This window comes from Oryctolagus cuniculus, chromosome 8 (genome assembly GCF_051225735.1).
Source record: "Oryctolagus cuniculus isolate XC-2025 breed Fujian yellow rabbit chromosome 8, ASM5122573v1, whole genome shotgun sequence".
NCBI classification, from domain to species: Eukaryota; Metazoa; Chordata; class Mammalia; order Lagomorpha; family Leporidae; genus Oryctolagus; species Oryctolagus cuniculus.
The window spans coordinates 32,796,554-32,815,386 of record NC_142874.1 but is presented as its reverse complement, the minus strand read 5'-3'; the positions used below and the strand labels follow the sequence as shown (position 1 = coordinate 32,815,386).

General features: G+C 50.2%; 1 protein-coding gene across 13 annotated transcripts in view; it reads right to left on the bottom strand.

Moving 5' to 3' along the window:
• The window catches only part of CSGALNACT1 (chondroitin sulfate N-acetylgalactosaminyltransferase 1), a 323,288-nt gene that overhangs the window by 34,490 nt on the left and 269,965 nt on the right, over positions 1 to 18,833 (bottom strand). For 11 of the 13 annotated variants that reach the window (XM_089302844.1, XM_089302848.1, XM_089302847.1 and 8 more), the window contains one exon: positions 8,957 to 9,173. In XM_089302844.1, the coding sequence (XP_089158970.1) occupies positions 8,957 to 9,173 (217 nt within the window). Of the gene's footprint in view, positions 1 to 8,956; positions 9,174 to 12,170; positions 12,409 to 13,608; positions 13,700 to 18,833 lie in introns of those variants that run through there. The other 2 variants (XM_089302854.1, XM_089302853.1) reach the window with 2 other exon arrangements.

Below are 18,833 nucleotides of genomic sequence, written 5' to 3'. Positions count from 1 at the left end.
ATCTCTCTGTACCCAGCCCAGGCCTCAGTCACCTCTCCCAGCCTCATTGCAATATTCAAGGTTCATTTCAGTGACTCTATTCTCATTGCTTTAAAAATACTTTTTAAAAAAAAATGTGCAGGCGGCTGGCACTGCGGCGCAGTGGGTTAAAGCCCGAGCCTGCCACGTTGGCAACATTTATAGATGCCAATTCGAGTCCTGGCGGCTCTACTTCCGATCTAGCTCCCTGCTAATGCACCTAGGAAAGGTGAGTGACCCAGAAGAAGCTCCTGGCTCAGCTCCAGCCGCTGTAGCCATTGCGGGAGTGAACCAGCAGATGGAAGATCTCTCTCTCTGTCTCTACCTCTCTCTGTAACCTTGTGTTTCAAATAACTACAATGAATCTCTTTTAAAAAAGAAAAAAGTCCAGAATCCTCTTAATGGTTCTTGGGCAAAAAGGAATCAAAGAGAATCACTCAAGAAAACTCAAGTCTGAGATTCCCCAGATACTGTGTTAGCTGAGGCCAGAGTCAAAGGAGAAAGCAAGAGGATATTAAACCAAACAAGCAGGCACGTCCAAGGCAGGCCTAGCCGCTGGTTTTCGGTCCAGAGGCGAGCTGTCAAAATAAAAATCAAGCCAACTCGCAAGGAATTGAGAGAGTTTAGAAAAACCATGAAGAATATTTTCCATGAAAAATCCTCTAATCCTCCGCCCACCTCCCTCCGCCACTCCCCCTGCCCCAGGAGAGACCCAGAGATAAAGATTCAAAGCAAATTGATAGCTTTGTAATTGAGCGCCATCCAGCTCTCGCCAACACAGAACCATCAAAGAACAGATGCGCCTGAAAAGCGGGACCTTGGAAGCCACGAGAAAAGCAGCAGCCAGACACTGAATGTGAGGACAGTTTCCAAGGCAAAATGAGGGATGTGAAAGAAACACCCAGAAGACGAGCAGGCGGGTCTAAGCCAATACAGTGACGGACTGCAGAAGGTTCATGGAGAATGCAATGCACTTTATTCTGGTGCAAACAAAAACTGAAATCCATCCATACGAGGGTGTTCAACAAGTCCATGGAAGATGTGTGTTATGGAAAAAACTGTGTGGAATTCAAAAATTTTTATACCCAAATAAATGTATCTTTCAGTTCCATTTTCTGTGTAACTCTGAAGTCTCTGCTACACTGCTGGGTCAAAGGGCACCACCTACCAACCAGAACCAGGCTGGAGCATGGCCTTATGGGAGCTCCACCCCTTCCCAGCCACAGTGGAGTCCCCAGAGCACAAGAGAGGCCTATGGGACACTCAGGGGAGAGGAAATGTCATGTGAGCTCCCTGTGAGCTGGGACAGTGACAGCCAATGGTGCAGTGTGGTTTTTACCCTTCCTCAGGGAGACGACCATCAAACTCTAGCACCCCAATTCCTTGTAAATCCACGCATATCCACATCATTCATTTACTGTGCACTGCCTTCCAAAGCTCAAGCCAAATTGTGATTCCCAAGAGAACAGTGCTCTGCCCTCACACAGGGATTAACGTCACTCTCAGGGAACCAGGTTAACTCTCACGGGAGTGGGTGAAGTCTTGCCGTTGTGGGCTGGATCTGCTTTAGCCTGAGCAGGCTGTGACATAGCAAGGTCTCCCGTTTTGTCTTCTGTCTTTTGCAAGCTCCCATTTCGTGCTCTCCCACTTGTCTGTCACGTTGGGTGCACCATGGGGCCCTCCCAGGAGCTGTGCCGATGCCATCACCATGATCTTGAACTTCCCAGCCTGCAGAACCCCGGGGCCAAAGTCAGCTTTTCTTTATGAATCACCCAGTCTGTGCAACCTTGTTATGGCAACAGAGAACAGACCAAGACAGGGCCTTAGTGTCTAGAGTTAGGAAAAAGCTTGCTTTACCCAACAGCAAACAGGCTGCTTTCTCTAACATACTAACGGCTCAAGTGAGTTAACCATTGCTCTTCCCCAGTCTCCTTATCTACAGTGAAACTCAGAAGCCTAGCATTTCTGATGATTTTTCATCACTTCAGTTAGTTCCAGCTTCCAGGTACATCTGTCTAACTCTCCATATTGTCATTGAGTCCTTGTTCGTTGAGCTTTGCAAAAATGGATTTTCTGAATTTGCATTCTTCCATACACAAATGATTGTTGATATTTGCTGAGAAGACTACAAGGGTATGTCAAAAAGTTTGTGGAAAATGGAATTAAAAGATTATTTTGGTACAAGGCGTTTTGTCATGCACGCAAAGTTCTTTCATAACATGCATGTGCCATGAACTTGTTGAAGACTCCAGGTATGATAATAAACTGAGAAAAATAATAATGCTAACGAACACTCCAGTCCATGCTCTCCAGGCAGCCTGCAGTCACTTGTGTCCGCAGGGCCACCCAAGCCCAGTACTGGTGGACCACAAGTCGGTCTCTGTTGCTCCCAGCTGGCCCCCCCACCCGGCCATCACCGCAGTGAGCTGTTGGCAGCAGATGCTGCCTTCCCCAGGGCCACTGTCTGGTGCCCAGGTCTGCACTGTCTTGGGAACTCCCTGTTCAACGTCTATCCCTCCTGTCCTATGTCCTTGGGAACTCCCTGTGCAATGTCTATCCCTCTTGTCCTGTGTCCTAGTCATGGAGTCTTTTCTAGGTGAGTTCGTGACACACTGATGCTGGAGAGAAGGACCTATGACTCCCTGGACTCCCTGGAAAGTAGTCTTGCGTGGCATCTCAAGTTCCTGCAATACAGTCATTATAAAAACCTGAGTTTGGCCCCGACCACTCTCTCTGCTTCCTGGCTCGCTTCGTGATCCTCTGTACCCACTCAGTCTCACCCTGGGGCCTTCACTGGATCCTGCATCATACCACTGGGACTTTCTGTCTCCAAACTATATGCTAAATAAACCCCTCTTTCCTTCCTAAATAGCTTGTCTCTAGTATTCCATTGTAGTGACAAACAGCTGTTCGACATACAGAAACAGTGACAGCAGTACAAACAAGAGGCTAACAGGTGGAGAGGGCTGCCCGGGGGAGCCTTGGGAGGACCTCAGGATTCCTGTCTCTCATCCAGGATCGTGGTGCTGGCAGCAGACAGAGCTGCAGTGAGCATTCTGGTCTTTCCACATTGAAATCAAAGTGGGGGAGGAAGGCAGCTCTCTCCTAACTATGCTCTGAACTAAGCCCTGCAAAAAAAAGGAGATTTGATAGAAGCAAAGGAGAAAAAATCATCACATTTGGTAGAGATCCTTTGCCAGGAAAGGAAAAACAGAAGGGACGAGAAAATTGAGAGTAGGTGAAGTGTGTGTGCATGTGTGTGCATGCGTATGTAAAATCTATTTGAGAGGCAGAGAAACCAAGGGATACCGTCAGCTGGTTTATTCCATACATGCTGGCAACAAATGGGGGCAGGGTGTTGGGGCTGAAGCCAGGAGTTGCAACTCCATCCGGGTTTCCCACAAGGGCAGCAACAACCCAACCACTTGAGCCATCACTGGCTGCCTCCCAGGTGCACATTAGCAGGAAGTTAGAGTCAGGATCTGCGGCTGGGAGTTGAACCCAGGTACACCAATGTGGGAGCTGAGCGTTTTAACCGTTAGGCTGAATACCCACGTGGATAGAGTGGGCGTGGCATGGCTCAGTGCCACCCAGGACTCAGCAGAGCCACAGGAACCAAGGACTCCCAACAACGTGGCACAAAGCCCCTGCAGAGTTCTCTGCACCCCACCTCTCACCTCCCAGATCACAGGAACAGAATGTGTGCTGTCTTCACAATGCACCTAGGACCCCCCAACACTCCCCAATCAAGAGCCCAGGAAAATGCCCCCATAGGAGTGAGCTTGGGCAGCCCTCACCACACGGTGCAGAGAAAAGACGGGGAGAAGCAGCATGGCAACCATGCCCTGCAAAGGGCGGAGCCGAAGGAGCAGAGGGGCCAGCACGGCGGTGCAGCAGGTGTACCCTCAGCATCCCATATCAGGCCCCGTAACAGTCCCAGCTGCCCTGCTTCTGATCTAGCGTTTCTGCTAATGTGCCTGGGAAGGCAGCAGGTGACGGCCCAAGTGCCTGGGCCCCTGCCACCCATGTGGGAGACCCAGATGTTGTTCCTGTCTCCTGGCTTTGGCCAGATTGGGGTACACTAGCAGATGGAAGACCTCTCTCTCTCTCTCTCTTCTCCTCTTGCTCTCTCTTCTCCTCTCTCTCTGATGCCTTGCTTTCAAATCAATCATTCTTTTTTTTAGAAAACAGAGAGAAAAGGAAGAGAAAGGGAGATTCAAGCAAGTGGTGAAGTGACACCTGGACAGTAGGGGCTCCATTTTAGAGCACCTGAGACTCCATCGTGGAAAGCACCCTTGACCGTGAGGCTGAACTTCGACAACAGCGCGTTGCATCCCACTTGGCAGAACACAGAAACTCCCGAGCATGATCGCTCAAGCCTAGAACAGATAGGCTGCACCTGTAGTTGATACTGGCTTTGCATAGGCCTTAAGTCACCTTGACCCTAGCAACCACGTATTTCCCCTCCCCTCCTTGTGGGTTTTGCCTTTATAAACCCTGTTGCTTTGAGCTTTGGGGTCGAGAGTTCTTTAAGGCATGAGCCTGCTCTCCATCGCCGGCAGTAAAGGACCATCACATTTTATCAATGTGCGGAGCTCCTCTGTTTGCACTGGCTCAAGCAAAACAGTAGCAGCATTTGACACAAGTGAAAAACCCACTCTGGAATATATAACTCCAACAGAAGAATGTTCATGCAAATGTTTCACACTCCCTTAACAAAAACGTGGATTCAAAAACAATTTTTTTTTCCAAAGGGAAATGATAGAAACAACAGAATAAGATGAACAGGCACACTGTGTGCACAGGAACTAAACAGAAAGCCTAAACACACAGAGGTAGGGCACTGGAATTGGCAAGGCACAGGGTAGATGCGTTGGAAAAGAAATTACTGACAGAGGAATGGCTTAGGTGCGAGCAGATAGAAGACGAAGGTGTCAGAAGGCAGCATGCCCACGAAACACAGAACCCAACAGACGAAGCTGGGCCTGTGCTCCCACACAGACAGCACAGGAGCTCCCAGGAATGAAAGGACCCCACAGCACGAGAAAGGAAACCGTGTTCTAGGAAAATCAGATGGGGAGGAGCTCCGGGACAAGAGATGGGGACTCGGCAACTCCACCGTTAGTCAGCGAGGCAGGAAATCATCCCACCATTTCCTGGTCCCATCAGAGGCCAGAGCGCATCCCTAGAGCTGTCACTGAGCCACGCCACCCCTGCACACAGCAGGTGGAGACACCTGGCACTCATTCTAACCATGAAATACGGCCCAGGAAGAAGTCAGGGCTGGAGAGGCTATAGGGATAGGATGGCTGATGAACCTACTAGATCCCCGAAAGTATGTCTGTGTCTCCAGATCTGTAAGAACTGTAGGTACGAAGCAGAGTATGATGGATGCAAACCTCAACAAAGCAAACTTTACAGCTGACACAATGGGGAGGAGGGAGAAAGCTTATTGTGCCGGTTCTCTCTCTCTCTCTCAAGATTTATTTCTTTATTTGAAAGGCAGAGATACAGAGAGGTAACTGGTCGGAGGCATGCTGGTCAGAGTCCTCGCTGCTCCACTTCTGATCCAGCTCTCTATTAATGTGCCTAGGAAAGCAGTAGGAGATGGCCCAAGTACATCAGAGAGCCCAGTGAAGCTCCTGGTTCCTGGCTCCCAGCACCTGGCCCTGGCCTGGCCCAGTCCTGGCCCTTGTGGCCATTTGGGGAGTCAACCAGAGAATGGAAGACTTTTCTCTCTGCCTGTTCCTCCCTCCCTCTCTCTAACTCTGCCTTTCAAATAAATAACTCTTTAAAAGAAATAATGGTTAGTTATAGGAGGTGGGATATAGATTGAGTTTTATATAATTTATTCATATTGGTCCACAATGGTTGAACAGCTAATGACATTGTTTAAACAGCACAGTGTCACTTTTACAAACCACAAAGCGATGCTTAATTATGAAAGCCAAAAATAACCCAGCACTGAATTTTTAAACAAATGATGAATGTTTACAAAACAGAGATAGAGGAGGAAATAAAAAATCACGCATGATGTCAGCTTCAGCATCAAGTGTTCCAGCCTCATGCAAACCCTGCGATGGAAAAGACTTCATAAAGATAACATCAGGTACTTGATAAACAGCCCCTTCATTTTTTGCCCAGTAATTTTATGGTGGTATTAATTGCACTTAAACAGTTAATGGACTGAAGATAATTTGAGTTTGGGGTGTGAAATAAGAACTTGTTTGTCTTTTCTCTATTTTTTTTTTTTTTTGTCCTGCCATTTAATCATCAGCTCACAGCCAGAGCAAATGCCCTCACAGCCCATTCCTCCAGAAGCCGTGACGGCAGACTACACCACACCCACCCCTTCGGCCTCCCGAGCAGGGGCCGTCTGCTTGGCGCTGGGGTGGTGAGCGCGTGTGCGTGTCTGAGTGTCCCCTGGTTCCTGTCTGTGTCTTAGCCACAGCTTCTGGATCTGTGTTAGTGGACTGCACCATCACAAAGGTGAAGACAAAGTCTTTTTTTTTTTTTTTTTCATCTTATTTGAGAGAGGGAAAAAGGGAGAGGAAGAGAGGGAGAAAAATACAAGAGAGACTCAGACCAGATGGAGATGAGAGAGAGAGAGAGAGAGACTTCCATCTGCTTGTTTACTCCTAAAATGCCTACAACAGCTGGGGCTGGGCCAGGCTGAAGCCAGGAGCCAGAAGCTTCATCTGGGTCTCCCACATGGGTGGCAGGGACCCCAGCACTGGAGCCATTACCCACTGCCTCTCAGGGTGCATCCTGGCAGGAAGCTGGAGCCGGGAGCAGAGCGGGGACTGGAACGCAGACACTCTGCTATGGGATGTAGGCATCCTAACCACTGGAGCAGATGCCTGCCTCAGTTCTGTGTTGCTCCAGTTTGGGTGGAGTGTCTGGCACTCCACACCCACAACTGTCCCTGGAAACACCCCACCCGAGTGACACCATCCCTGCCCGCCCCCCACTGCCATGCAGCACAAACACCCGGCACTAACGGTGAAGGAAACGCCCTGAGTTTTTGGGATTTTTTTTAAGAAGAGATTTACCAGAAATACATTTCATTTCCGTATCTCCATTTGGGAGGCTGAAAAGCTACTAATTTAATTTTTGCAACAATTCCTCCCTTCTAGGTTTTTTTTTTTTTTTTTCCAGTTGTTACTACTGCTAAATGTTCATTTAACTTTAACGGGTTAACTACTTGCAGTCTTCATTCTATGGAAACACATGCATATATGCAGGGGACTCTAAAACATTTGCTGAAAAATGGATTTAAAAGATAAGTTTGAGGCTGGCACTGTGGCGTAGTGGGTAAAACCACCACCTGCAGTGCCGGCATCCCATATAGACACTGTTTCAAGTCCCGGCTGCTCCACTTCCGATCCAGCTCTCTGCTAATGTGCCTGGGAAGACGGGCCAAGTCTTTGGGCTCCTGCACCTGCATGAAAGACCCAGGGGAAGCTCCCGGCTCCTGGCTTCAGATTGGTGCAGCTCTGGGCATTGCAGTCATCTGGGGAGTGAACAAGCAGATGGAAGACCTCTCTCTTTTACAAATAAATATATCTTTAAGAAAATTTTTGAAAGATAAGTTTATTTTCATGCCTCAAATTTTTCAAATCCACCCAGTTTTTCCCTAATAGACATTTTCCATGAACTTTTTGAGGTTCCATGTATACCCAGGGAACCTGATAATCCAGGCCTCTGGGTCCCCCACCCAGGACACAGCCCTGCACCAAGCACCAAGCGTCAGCACCACCTTACCAAGCCCAGCCTGGCCAGGGGCTGGCCTACGTAGTGCAGCAAAGCACAGGGCCTCCACCCGGCCAGCTGCTGGCAGCTTCCCAGCCAGAGGCACAAGCGCCCATCTATGCCGAGACCCAGCACACCTGCTGCCCAGTGTCAGGGTGTGACCTGATGCCTAGTGCAAGCACAGAGTCAACAGTTCCCAGAGCAAGGCATCTCCCCGTCCAGTGGCGCTCTGTCATCCCAGAGAGAGCATGAAGACACAGCATAGCTAGGCTGGAGACACAAACAGTCGTATCTGTGCTGCAGCCACCAAGGAATGCAGGGACCGAGCACAAAGGGTATCGACAACCAGGCTGGGACAAACGCGGGGGCCTGCCCTACTTTGCACTGTACAAGGGGACTTCAAAAAGTTCATGGAAAAGAGAAGTAGGAGAGACAAGTCTGGGTGCAGCGAGTTAAGCAGCTGCCTATGATGCCAGCCAGCATCCCTTATGAGTGCCAGTTTGAATCCTGGCTGCTTTATTTCTGATCTAATTCCCTGCTAACGTGCCTGGTAAAGCAGCAGATGATGGCCTAAGTGCTTGGGCCCCTGCACCCATGTGGGGGTCCCGGATGGAGATCCAAGCTCCTGGCTTCAGCCTGGCCCAGCCCCAGGCATTGCGGCCATCTGGGGGATGAACCAGTGGATGCAAGGATGCAATCTCTCTTTCTTCTCTCTCTCTGTCTGTCTCGTTCTTTCTTTCACTCTTTCAAATGATGTTTTTTAAAAGAAAAACGTTTATTTTGGTGCAAGAAAAATCTGAAAATCACTCATGGTTTTTATCACTCATGTTTTTTTCATAACACAGACATTGCATTAACTTTGGGAAGACCCCCCATAGGCCTGGATTTCAAAAAGCTGTGCACCAAAATAAACTTACCTTCCCATTGCCTTTTCCCAGAAGTCCCCCCATATCACGACGTTAGCTTATGTGTTAGATCCTGACGAAAGCCCAAAGCTCCTAATTGCTACCTCTGGAGATGCATATGCTTATCCGGGTTTCCCGGTGGCTTGTAGGGAAAGGCAAACAGCAAGAGGAAACTCCACGTGGGACCAGCGCAGCTGCCCAGCAAGAAGCGACAGGAGCCTGCGTCCCTGGCGGGGAGGAGCAGAGGGGCACGCGGGGGCAGACGCACAGCCGACGCCCACCTGAAGTTCTGCATGAACTGCCGGAACTTGTCGGCCCTCCTCGCCAGCGGCACGATGACGTTGATGAGCGTGTGCGCCATGTCCAGTCTCTCCTTCTTCACCTTCAGGATGGGGCCGAAGGGGCGGAAGAGGACGAGGCGCCGGAACTCGTGCTGGTGGTGCCCTCTGAAGGTGAGCTCGTACAGCGTGCCTTTGTCCCGCTCTGTCCGGTAGATGCCTGCGGGCGAAGAACACGAGCAGGTGTGTCAAAACTCACCTTGCCTGCTGAGGGCTTTCCTACGAGGGGATCAGCGCCAAGGGCTTTTATTAAAAAGGTGAAGATGAAATCTCTGCACCCAACAACGATCAGAAAAGCCCAAGTGGTCCCCATTAATATCAAAAGTGGGGTTGGTGGGCTGGCACAGTCCTGCCAGCTCCCTGCTAATGTGCCAGGGTAGATGGTGGCCCAAGTACTTGGGGCGCTGCCACCCGCATGGGAGACCCAGATGGAGTTCCTGGGTCCTGGCTTTGGCCTGGCCCTGCCCTGGCTATTGTGGGGAGTGAACCAGCAGATCGAAGATCTGTGTGTGTGTGTGTGTGTTTGTGTGTGTGTGTGCGTGTGTGTGCAGGTGAGAAAGAGAGAGAGACTCTGCTTTTCAAATAAATAAAATCTTTTTTTAAAGATAAAATAGAAATAAAAATACCATTAATTTAAAAATCAGTCATGAAGGCTTCATCAAAACATGGGGAAAAATGGCTTATAAAGTTGGCTGCAAACTATTTCCCCTATTCACAGGTATCTGAACAAGGACTGTTAGGCAATATGCCAAAATAAAACTGGCAAAGGTGTGGAGTGGCATTTTGACTTTTTTCTGCTATTCTCCAAGGTTTCTTTAACATGATTAGAAAAATATTAAAATTATATTCATGACATGGGTGCTAAAGGGACAGGCTATAGCCATTTCAGATGAACTGGTCATAGTGACCTCTTCAGGGCCCCTGGGTGCAGCTCAGGCCAGTGGTCCTCTGGAGGTTTCTAGAAGCATCACGTGGTCGGCCTGGTGGCAGGCAAAGATCATACTGAGTCCACATTTCTTCCTGCTTGGAGTCCTGGCTCTCGGGCCAGATCACAGAGTTCTAATCCAGACTCTTAACGGTTAACTCTGGGACGTCCCCTGCCTCACCTTCCCAGCGGGTTGCTGCAAGATAGAAAAATGTACTTCAAGCATTTCCTGGCAAAATTGAATTAAAGGTAAGCTTACTTTGATGCAGGAAAAACTTAAACAACGGGCAGAGTTGCTTCATTACACACTTGTTCCATGAACTTTTTGAAGACTTATCATCACTTGGATTTCAAACAATTTGGGCAGCAAAATAAACTTCTCTTTCATTTTCCGTAAACGTTCTGAGGTGCCCTCATAGGCGTACAGAGATCAGAACGGTGCATACACACAGCAGGCCCTCGGTCAGTGTTGGCTAGCATCCCTGCCCCTTCTTCTGCCTCTACAGGGTAAGAGGAGTGAGGCAGACAGAGGATCCTGCTCCTGCACCCTACACACGGTGCTCCCTCACCAGGTGCAAAGGGTGAACTCAGCACTGGAGCTCAGCTCTCAGGAGGAGCCTCCTCTGTCTAAAGGGCAGATGACTTCCTGGGTTAATGGATGCATTGCCGACATTCAGGGGGAAAAAAATAGCAAAATTCAACTAATCACCAGATAAACAGCTTTCTTGTTCATCTGAGGGCAGAGAGAGAAAGAGAAGAATGTTATCTGTTAGTTCACTGCTCAAATGACTGCAACTGGTGGGGCTGAGCCAGGATAAAGTCAGGAGGCAAGAACTCCATCTGGGTCTCCTGGGTGGGTGGCAGGGACCCAGGAACGGCTGCCTCCCAGGGTGTGCATTAGCAGGAAGCTGTATAACAAGTGGAGCTGGTGTATGACAAGCGGAGCTGGGACCTGAGCCCAGGCATGCTAGTGTTCCAACTGATGGCCTAACTGCTATGACAAATGCCTACTCCTGTGAACTTCCGTCTTGCTTTATAACACATTTCTGTCTTCCTTTTAAAAAATTTATTTATTTATTGAAAGGCAGAGTTAGAGAAAGAGGCATATATTACATATGTGTGTGTGTGTGTGTGTGTGTGTGTGTGTATATATATATATAAAAAATATCTTTCATTCACGGGTTCACTCCCCAAATGGCTGCAATGGCCCACACTGGGCCAGGCCGAAGCCTGGAACCAGGAGCTTCCTCTGGGTCTCCCAAGTGGATACAGGGACTCTAGCACTTAGGCCATCCTCTGCTGCTTTCCCAGGTACCTTAGCAGGGAGTGTGATTGGAAGTGGAGCAGCTGGGATTTGAACTGGTACCCATATGGGATACCATATTGCAGGCAGCGGCTTAACCCACTGTACCACAGCACTGCCCCTTTTTAAAAAAGAGTTATTTATGTATTCATTTGAAAGGGAGAGTGACATGGAGAGAGAGAGAGAGAGACTGAATGAATGAATGAATGAATGAATATAAATGCTGGTTCACTCCCCAGATGTCTGCAACCAGGTAGGGCTGGGTCAGGCTGAAACTAGGAGCCAGGAGGTTCATCTGGGTCTAACACATGGGTGGCAGGGGCCCAAGTCCTTGGACCATTTTCTGCTGCCTTCCCAGATACGTTGCCAGGGCGCTGGATCTGGGACTTGAACTTGCACTGTGGCATGAGATTCTGGCATCCTAAGCTGGAGCTTAACTGGCTGGGTCCTAAATCACATTCTTTATCCCTACAGTGACTGACAGCATTACACGACGCCTCCCCAACCACGCCTCTTCTCTTCCTCATCTTTTCTTTTCCTCGGAGGGAATCACACAGCCTCCTCACAAACCCTGCCCCTCGCCTAACAGGAGTGCCCATCCTCCTGCCCGGTGACAGCCTCTTTGGTCTTGTTCTGGATCTGTGGTGGCCACAGGCGGAGTCTGGTGCCCTGTGCTTGCCACGCACTGTTCCCAGGTGCCCTCAGCCACCTGAAGATTCAGAATGCACAATCACCAGGGGCAGCGAGTATGGGTAAGCGGAGGACCTCTGCACAAAATGAGCAGGACTAGGTCCTCTTCTGCAGCCCTGGGGAAGCAAGAACACTGCCCGGACACCTCCAGGTCGGGGATGCAGGGAGAGCCGGGCTGAGCTCAGCTGCAGAAGACTCAGAATCCCAGCAGGGGCGGCCATGCAGGAAGGGAGACTTACCCCTGAAAAGCTCACAGGACTTCTTTTAATTCAAGACAGAGCCACAGAGAGCTTCCAGCCACCAGTTCCCTCCCCAGGTGCTGGAAGCTAGGAATCAATGTAGCTCTCCCACACCGGTGGCAGACAGGCACCCAAGCACTGGAGACATCACTGCTGCCTCCCAGGGTCTGCATTAGCAGGAAGCCAAGCTGGGACTCAAACCCAGACACTCCGATTTGAAGGCATCTTAACCTACAGGCCAAATGCTGGCCCCTTTAGGAAACTGTTTGAAAAAGTTCAATAGTTGCCCTCAAACTCTCCTAATTCTTTCAATTAGTCCTGCACTTGGAAAACAGGCTCTTTTCTTTTCCCTTTTTAAAAAATATTTATTTATTATTTGAGAGGCAGAGTGACAGAGAGGGAGAGATACAAAGAGATCTTCCATCCCCTGGTTCACTCCCTAAATGGCCACAATGACCGGAGGTGGGCCAGGCTTAAGCCAAGAGCTTCACCTGGGTCTCCCACGTGAGTGGCAGGAGTGCAAACACCTGGGTCACCCTCTGCTGCTTTTCCAGGTGCATTAGCAGGCAGCTGGGTCAGAAGTGGAGAAGCTGGGACTCCAACCTCTGCTCACATGGGATGCCAGCATTGCAGGCGGTGGCTTTATCTGCAGCACCACGATGCTGGCTCCAAAACAGACTCTTTTTATCCACAGCAGGTGGGTGACCCACAGAGTCCCAGGGTCTGATGGGGGCCGGCCTCAGGGATGCACCTGTGTTCAACCTGCAACAGGCAGCCCCGGGTGGGTGGCTGGATCTGCCATGCTCCCCATGCCTGACGCCTGGTGCTGGCAGCTGAACCTCTGTGCTCATGGCCGTGACGGCCGCTGGCAGGTTAACCTGAAGATAAAAATGTGCATGGATGGGGGGCCTGGTTTCAAATCAGTCATCTTTTTGCCCAGCACCATGATAAGCATCATGGACTTTCAAAAACCCAAATCCACCCAAATTTTCAAAAACGCAAACCCAAATCTGAAATGACAGAGTACAATACATGAGATGGATCTCTATTTATAAAGAACCTGGAAAATGCGGTGATTCTCCTTATTGGCAATACCTCTAACCATGGTGACACATGTACCCTCTGTGGTGCCCGTTGTCGTCAGCCCAACGCCACAGGGGTGCACACCACACAGGTGCGGTGGCGGGTGGCTCCCTGCACGAAGCTTAAACCATGGTTTAAGCAGTTTTCTCAAGGTCTTCCACATTCCATGCCTGGCTTAAACAGTCATTACATCAACATTCAGCAGGTTTCCCCACACTCTAATTATTTTAATTATGTCTTATAAATCTGATTTCTAGATCCCTTAATTTCACCTCTTATAAATTATTCAAAACTCTCTTGCAAGTGCATCCACACACACACACACACACACACACACACACACAGAGTCAAGTACCTTGGGGCTTTCTCCAACACAAAGGATAACACCTGAGGAATCCTCTCACCTTCTAGGAGCTTCAGTGGTGAAAACACAATAGAATGCAGAGAGGGGAGGGGCAGAAGCAGCTGAAACAGCAGGTGACTGCCATGTGAGGGGTAATCCAGCAGGTGGGTGCCTTCGTGGGAATACTTTTTATGATGGTACTGTTGTATGCACGACGCGCATTCAAGGTCAAGACAGGAACTTTGGAGCTGGCGGGGATCTGTTCAGACACCCAGCTCGCACCTCTTTTCCCCTCCTGGCCTCTACAGATGCTAACAGCTGGCTATGGTTTCGTTGTGTCAGCTCTCTGTGCAAGCATCCCAATCTAATGTGTCTCCCGACTCCAGGGGCCGGGCTCTAGGGCCCCTAACCCGTGTGGAGGGGGGCATCCGCAGGTATTCACAAACAGCTGTGTTGTCTGTGGCACAGTGTATTCCTTTGGTAGCCAATGGCTGGCCAAGAGCAGGTGCCTCTTCCCTCTCCACATCCTGTCCCCAGTGTCAGACCTGGGAAATCACGATTCTCCCATTCCCAATAGGTGGGCAACGCAGGAAGTGGCTCCTGTGCAGTGCTGACCCATGATGAAGCTCTCCTCAGACCCCCTCCCTGCAAGAAGCACTGTGTTCAATCTCGAGTCCCACTCATTCTCAGCTCTCCACATCATCCCTGTCTCTTTCAGCTTCCTGCACAAGCCCTGGTGCTGTCAATCATCTCCAATCCAGCCCCTGCCGCCACCCCAGTCCTGCTGGAAGTGCACCTCTCGTTCTGCTCTCCCCAGCACAGAAGTCCTGTGCTCCCGCATACCCGTGACCACTGTGAAGAAACTGGAGCCCTGTGTGCTGTTGCTGGGAATGCTGGGTGGCACAGCTAAAAACAACTTGGCAGTTCCTCAAAACGTGAACCATAAGGTTACCATACAACCCAGTCAATTCCACTCTCTACTTCTGGGCATGTGCCCGAGAGAATGGAATGGTGTCAACAGATACTTGTATCCTCAGGTTCACAGGATTGTTTACAACAGCCAAAAGAAGCAACAGCTATCTCCATCAACTGACACATGGACAAAGTATGGTGTATTATGGGGCCAGCACTGTGGGTTGTCACCACTAGCAACACTGGCATCCCACATGGGAGTGCTGGTTTAAGTCCGGGCAGCTCTGCTTCCAATCCGGCTCCTTGCTAGTGTGCCTGGGAAGAAAGCAGAAGATGGCCCAATCACTTGAGCTCCTGCCACCCATGTGGGAGCCTAGGGTGGACTTCCTCGAGTTTGGCCTGGCTCAGCCTTGGCTCTTGTGGCTGGCCATTTGGAGAGTTACCCAGTGGATGGAAGATTCTCTCCCTCTCTCTCTCTCTGAGTAGATGGAAGATCTCCCTACCCCATGTTACCCTGCCTTTCAAATTAACAAATCTTTTATATACATATAATGGACATTCTGACACGTGCAATGTGGAAGCACCTTGCAGACATTATATGAAGTAACATAAGTCAGAGAAAAATGTTGCAAATCTAAAATCTGAAATGCTTCGAAACCCAGAATTACCTCTGGAGCGTTCTAGATTTTGGGGTTAAGGGCACCCAAACAGTTAAAGTGGATGCAAATACTCCCAAATCTATAAAACCTGCAAGTCTTGAACACTTCTGGTCCCAAGCATTTTGGGTAAGTGACACGTAACGTGTACCACATGATTCTGCTTATATGAGGGACCCACCTCACATTCATAGAGACAGACGTGGAACACAGGTTACCAGGGCTTCTGGGAGCAGGGAGGGGGCATGCATGTCTACTGGGCTCAGGGTTTCTGTTTGGGGAGATAAACGTGTTTTGGAGACAGATGGTGGTGGTGACTGCACAGCATGTTGAATGTACCTGAGTCACTGAACCCAACTCTTAAAAATGGTTACGATGGTAAATTTGACGTTCTGTACGTTTTACCAGAATAACTGTTCTCTGAAAAAGTCTTGCATTTGCTCTTATTTATTTATTCACTTGTTGTTTATTTGAGAGGCACAGACAGACAAACAGAACTCCCTCCCTCCATTGACTCACTTCCCAAAGGCCCACAGATGCCAGGGCTGGGCCAAGTACAAGGCTGGGAGTCCAGAACTCAACCCAGATCTCCCAAAAAGGATCGGGAACCCGGTCACTGGAGACATCAAGGCTGCCTTCCAGGGTCTGCATTAGCAGGGAGCTGGTCAGAAGCCAGAGCCGGCTTTGCGCCCAGGAGCTGGAATGTGGAATGTGGAACTCGGGTCTTGGGCTCCCGGCCACACACGTCCACCCCACATCTTGCAGGGACATGCAGCCCCACCCATGTGTACCTTCCCCAATTCCCCACTTCCACCCTTGAATCTGACCCTGCTCCTCTGGGAACATTCCCACGATGTTCCACCCAGAGTGACTCCTTATACTCCCGACACAGCAGAGGCCCCTGAAGATCAGAGTCCCACCTTCTTTCCACACGAGCTCAGAAGCCAGGACCTGCACCACCTACCTCACCTTACAAGTGACTGACAGGGGCGGACCCCTGCTAAGGGCTCAGTGACTCCCTGGAGCCACTTTCCATAAGTGACTCTGAAAACTCAGCATGGAAGGAACCGGGCACAGGAGAAACAGAAGTCTCTGGAAGGACTCCAGAGAGCCCACTGAACTGCTGATTGGCCCACAGATGACCCACATTTACCCAGAGAGCACAGTTTTGACACTCCCATACCATTTTACCAGTTCTTAAATAAGTTACCCTAATACTTAATCTATAAACACAGAAAGTAGCAAACTTTGAAAGGCAGGATTTTAATGCAAAAAAAAGGCGATCTTTCCCCAAGGAAAAAGAACGATATTTGGGAAATGGAATTTTCTAACAGGCAGACACGCTGACAGGTACAGTGACAGGTGATCTCCTGACAGCAGGGGAGCGGGCAGAACTTTTTTATTTTTTAATTTTAAAAATTATAAACGCCACCTCGGATCCACTGCCTCTGAAAACCTCTGTGAGAGCCCCCGCCCGCTTCCTCTGTCCCAGTGTCAGGACGCCTGCTGCGGATTCTGCGCAGGAAGGGGAGCAGGTGAGCACCTAGAAGGCTTTCTTACCCAAGCACTCATCGCTTCACTATTTGGAACTCTGGCTTTCTAGAAACTTCTGCCTGGAGGGCGGCACTCACCCCCAGGCCTCGTGAGAGGAACAAGACGCGTGACAGTGCCGTGGCCAGCCCGCTCTGCTTTTGGAGGTCAAGTACTGCACGCATGGTGTCTGTGAAAGAGGTGCGGAAAGACTGCCGCGAGCCCCAGGTGCCTGGATGCAGGCAATGGCGCTTCCCAGAAAAGCGAATCAAATGCACACACTCGAAGGCGTTCCCTCTCCTGCTGGGCTCCCTAGTACGAGCGGTCAAATGTGTTTTCAGAGCCTTCTCCCACTCACAAACCTGCATTGTGCCCGTTACCTCTGGGTACCCAACAATGAGTGCAGGTGAAGGGAGAGGCCCCTGGCCAGGCGCCCTGGGCGTCACAAAAGTCACATTCAAATGACTCTTTCCTCCTTATTGGTTTGTCTCAGGGCTGCTCTGGACTAAAGCTGGTAGAAGAACTGTGCTTTGGAATCTAGAGGGGTGGGCAGGTGGATAAGCAAGACAGGAGTTCAGAACATGATGTGCCCCCAGCAGAGCCTGCCCACAGTGTGAACAGGAGGGCACCTCCGCCTGGCAGAGAAGCTGGGGCAGTCCGGAAGAACCGAGACAGAGACGAGGCCTGCCAGGACTAGAACATCAGGAAGGGCACAGTGAGTGAAGATCACAGCTCGAGCAAGGATGCTGGAAAATCAAATGAACACAGCTGTGTGTGTCCAACCTGAAGCAGTGTGTGGTGAGGCTGCAGTGCCCAGGGTGGGTGATGGAGCTGCAGAGGCAGGTAGGGCCACCCCACGGGGGCCCACGAGTTCCTCATTTCAGGTACACACTCTGGAGGAGCTGGGCTGGTCACAGGGGTGTGTTGGGCCAGTTAGGGCATCCATGTCCCATATCAGAGCACGGGGTTCAGCTCTGGCTCCACTTCGGACTCCAGCTTCCTGCTAACGCTGGCCACGGAGGCAGCACTGATGGCTCAGGTAGCTGGGGCCCTGCCACCCACATGGGCAGCCAGGATTGAGTTCTCAGCCCCCAGCTTCCCTCTGACCCATCCATGGCACTTGCCTGCATTTGGGCAGTGAAGCAGTGGAGGGAAGCTTGCTCCCTTGGTACACCTGTCTGTCTCTCTCACTCCCTGCCTCTCAAATTTAACAACAACAATAATGAAGAGTGGAGAGATGAGATTCTTTGGGGACTGTCACTCCACAGCACCATGGAGAGGATGAGATCACAGAACAACAAGAAGAAAGCACCATGGCTCAGCCAGAAGTGGGAAGGGTCAGAACCAGGGCACTGGCCGTGGAGATGATGGGAAGCAGAAAGATCTGGAAAGTCAGAGCGTGGGATGTGGTGAGGGGCGGGGCTCCCTGACCCCGGTTACTGGGGAGAAGGGGGTCACGGACTGTGATGCAGGTTTAGCTGCATGAGTAAATGCAATGTCCAGAAGACAGGACTTGTGTAGACAGGAATTCAGGCTTCCTCACCATGAGAGCTGAGGCTGGAGGTGTGGACAGGATGAGCTGGGAGGGTCTTAGGATCCGGAGAGGCAGCCAGTATGCCAGAGAGCTATGCACACCCCCAAGCTCACCGGGGCACTAGAACAGCGGTCTAGGCGTGGAAGCAACGTCGGTGTCCATCAGCAGATGAACGGGTAGAGACGTGGTGCACAGACACGTGTGACAGCACGGACAGAGCTGGAAGACGCTGTCTCAGGTGAACGCAGTCACGCACTGAAAGAAGAATCCTGCCAAGTCCCACTTCCAAGTGGGATCTAACACAGCAGGAGTCACAGAGCAGAGGACAGAAGGGTGGTTTCCGGGGCTGATGGGGAGAGGGAAGAAGCTGATCCAGTTCCAGTTAGGCAGGAAGAGTGACTGTGAGTGATCCACTGTGTCGCCCGCCTGGTGACCGGTCAAGAATAAAGCAACCTTATAACATTCCACTAGACCAAAGGGATTTTTAAATTGTTGAGGTGATGGATATATTAATTAACTTAATTGAATCTTTCTGTAATGTACTTTTGGATCAAGGCATCACATTATAACCTATAGATACAATGATTATTTGTCAGTTAAAATAT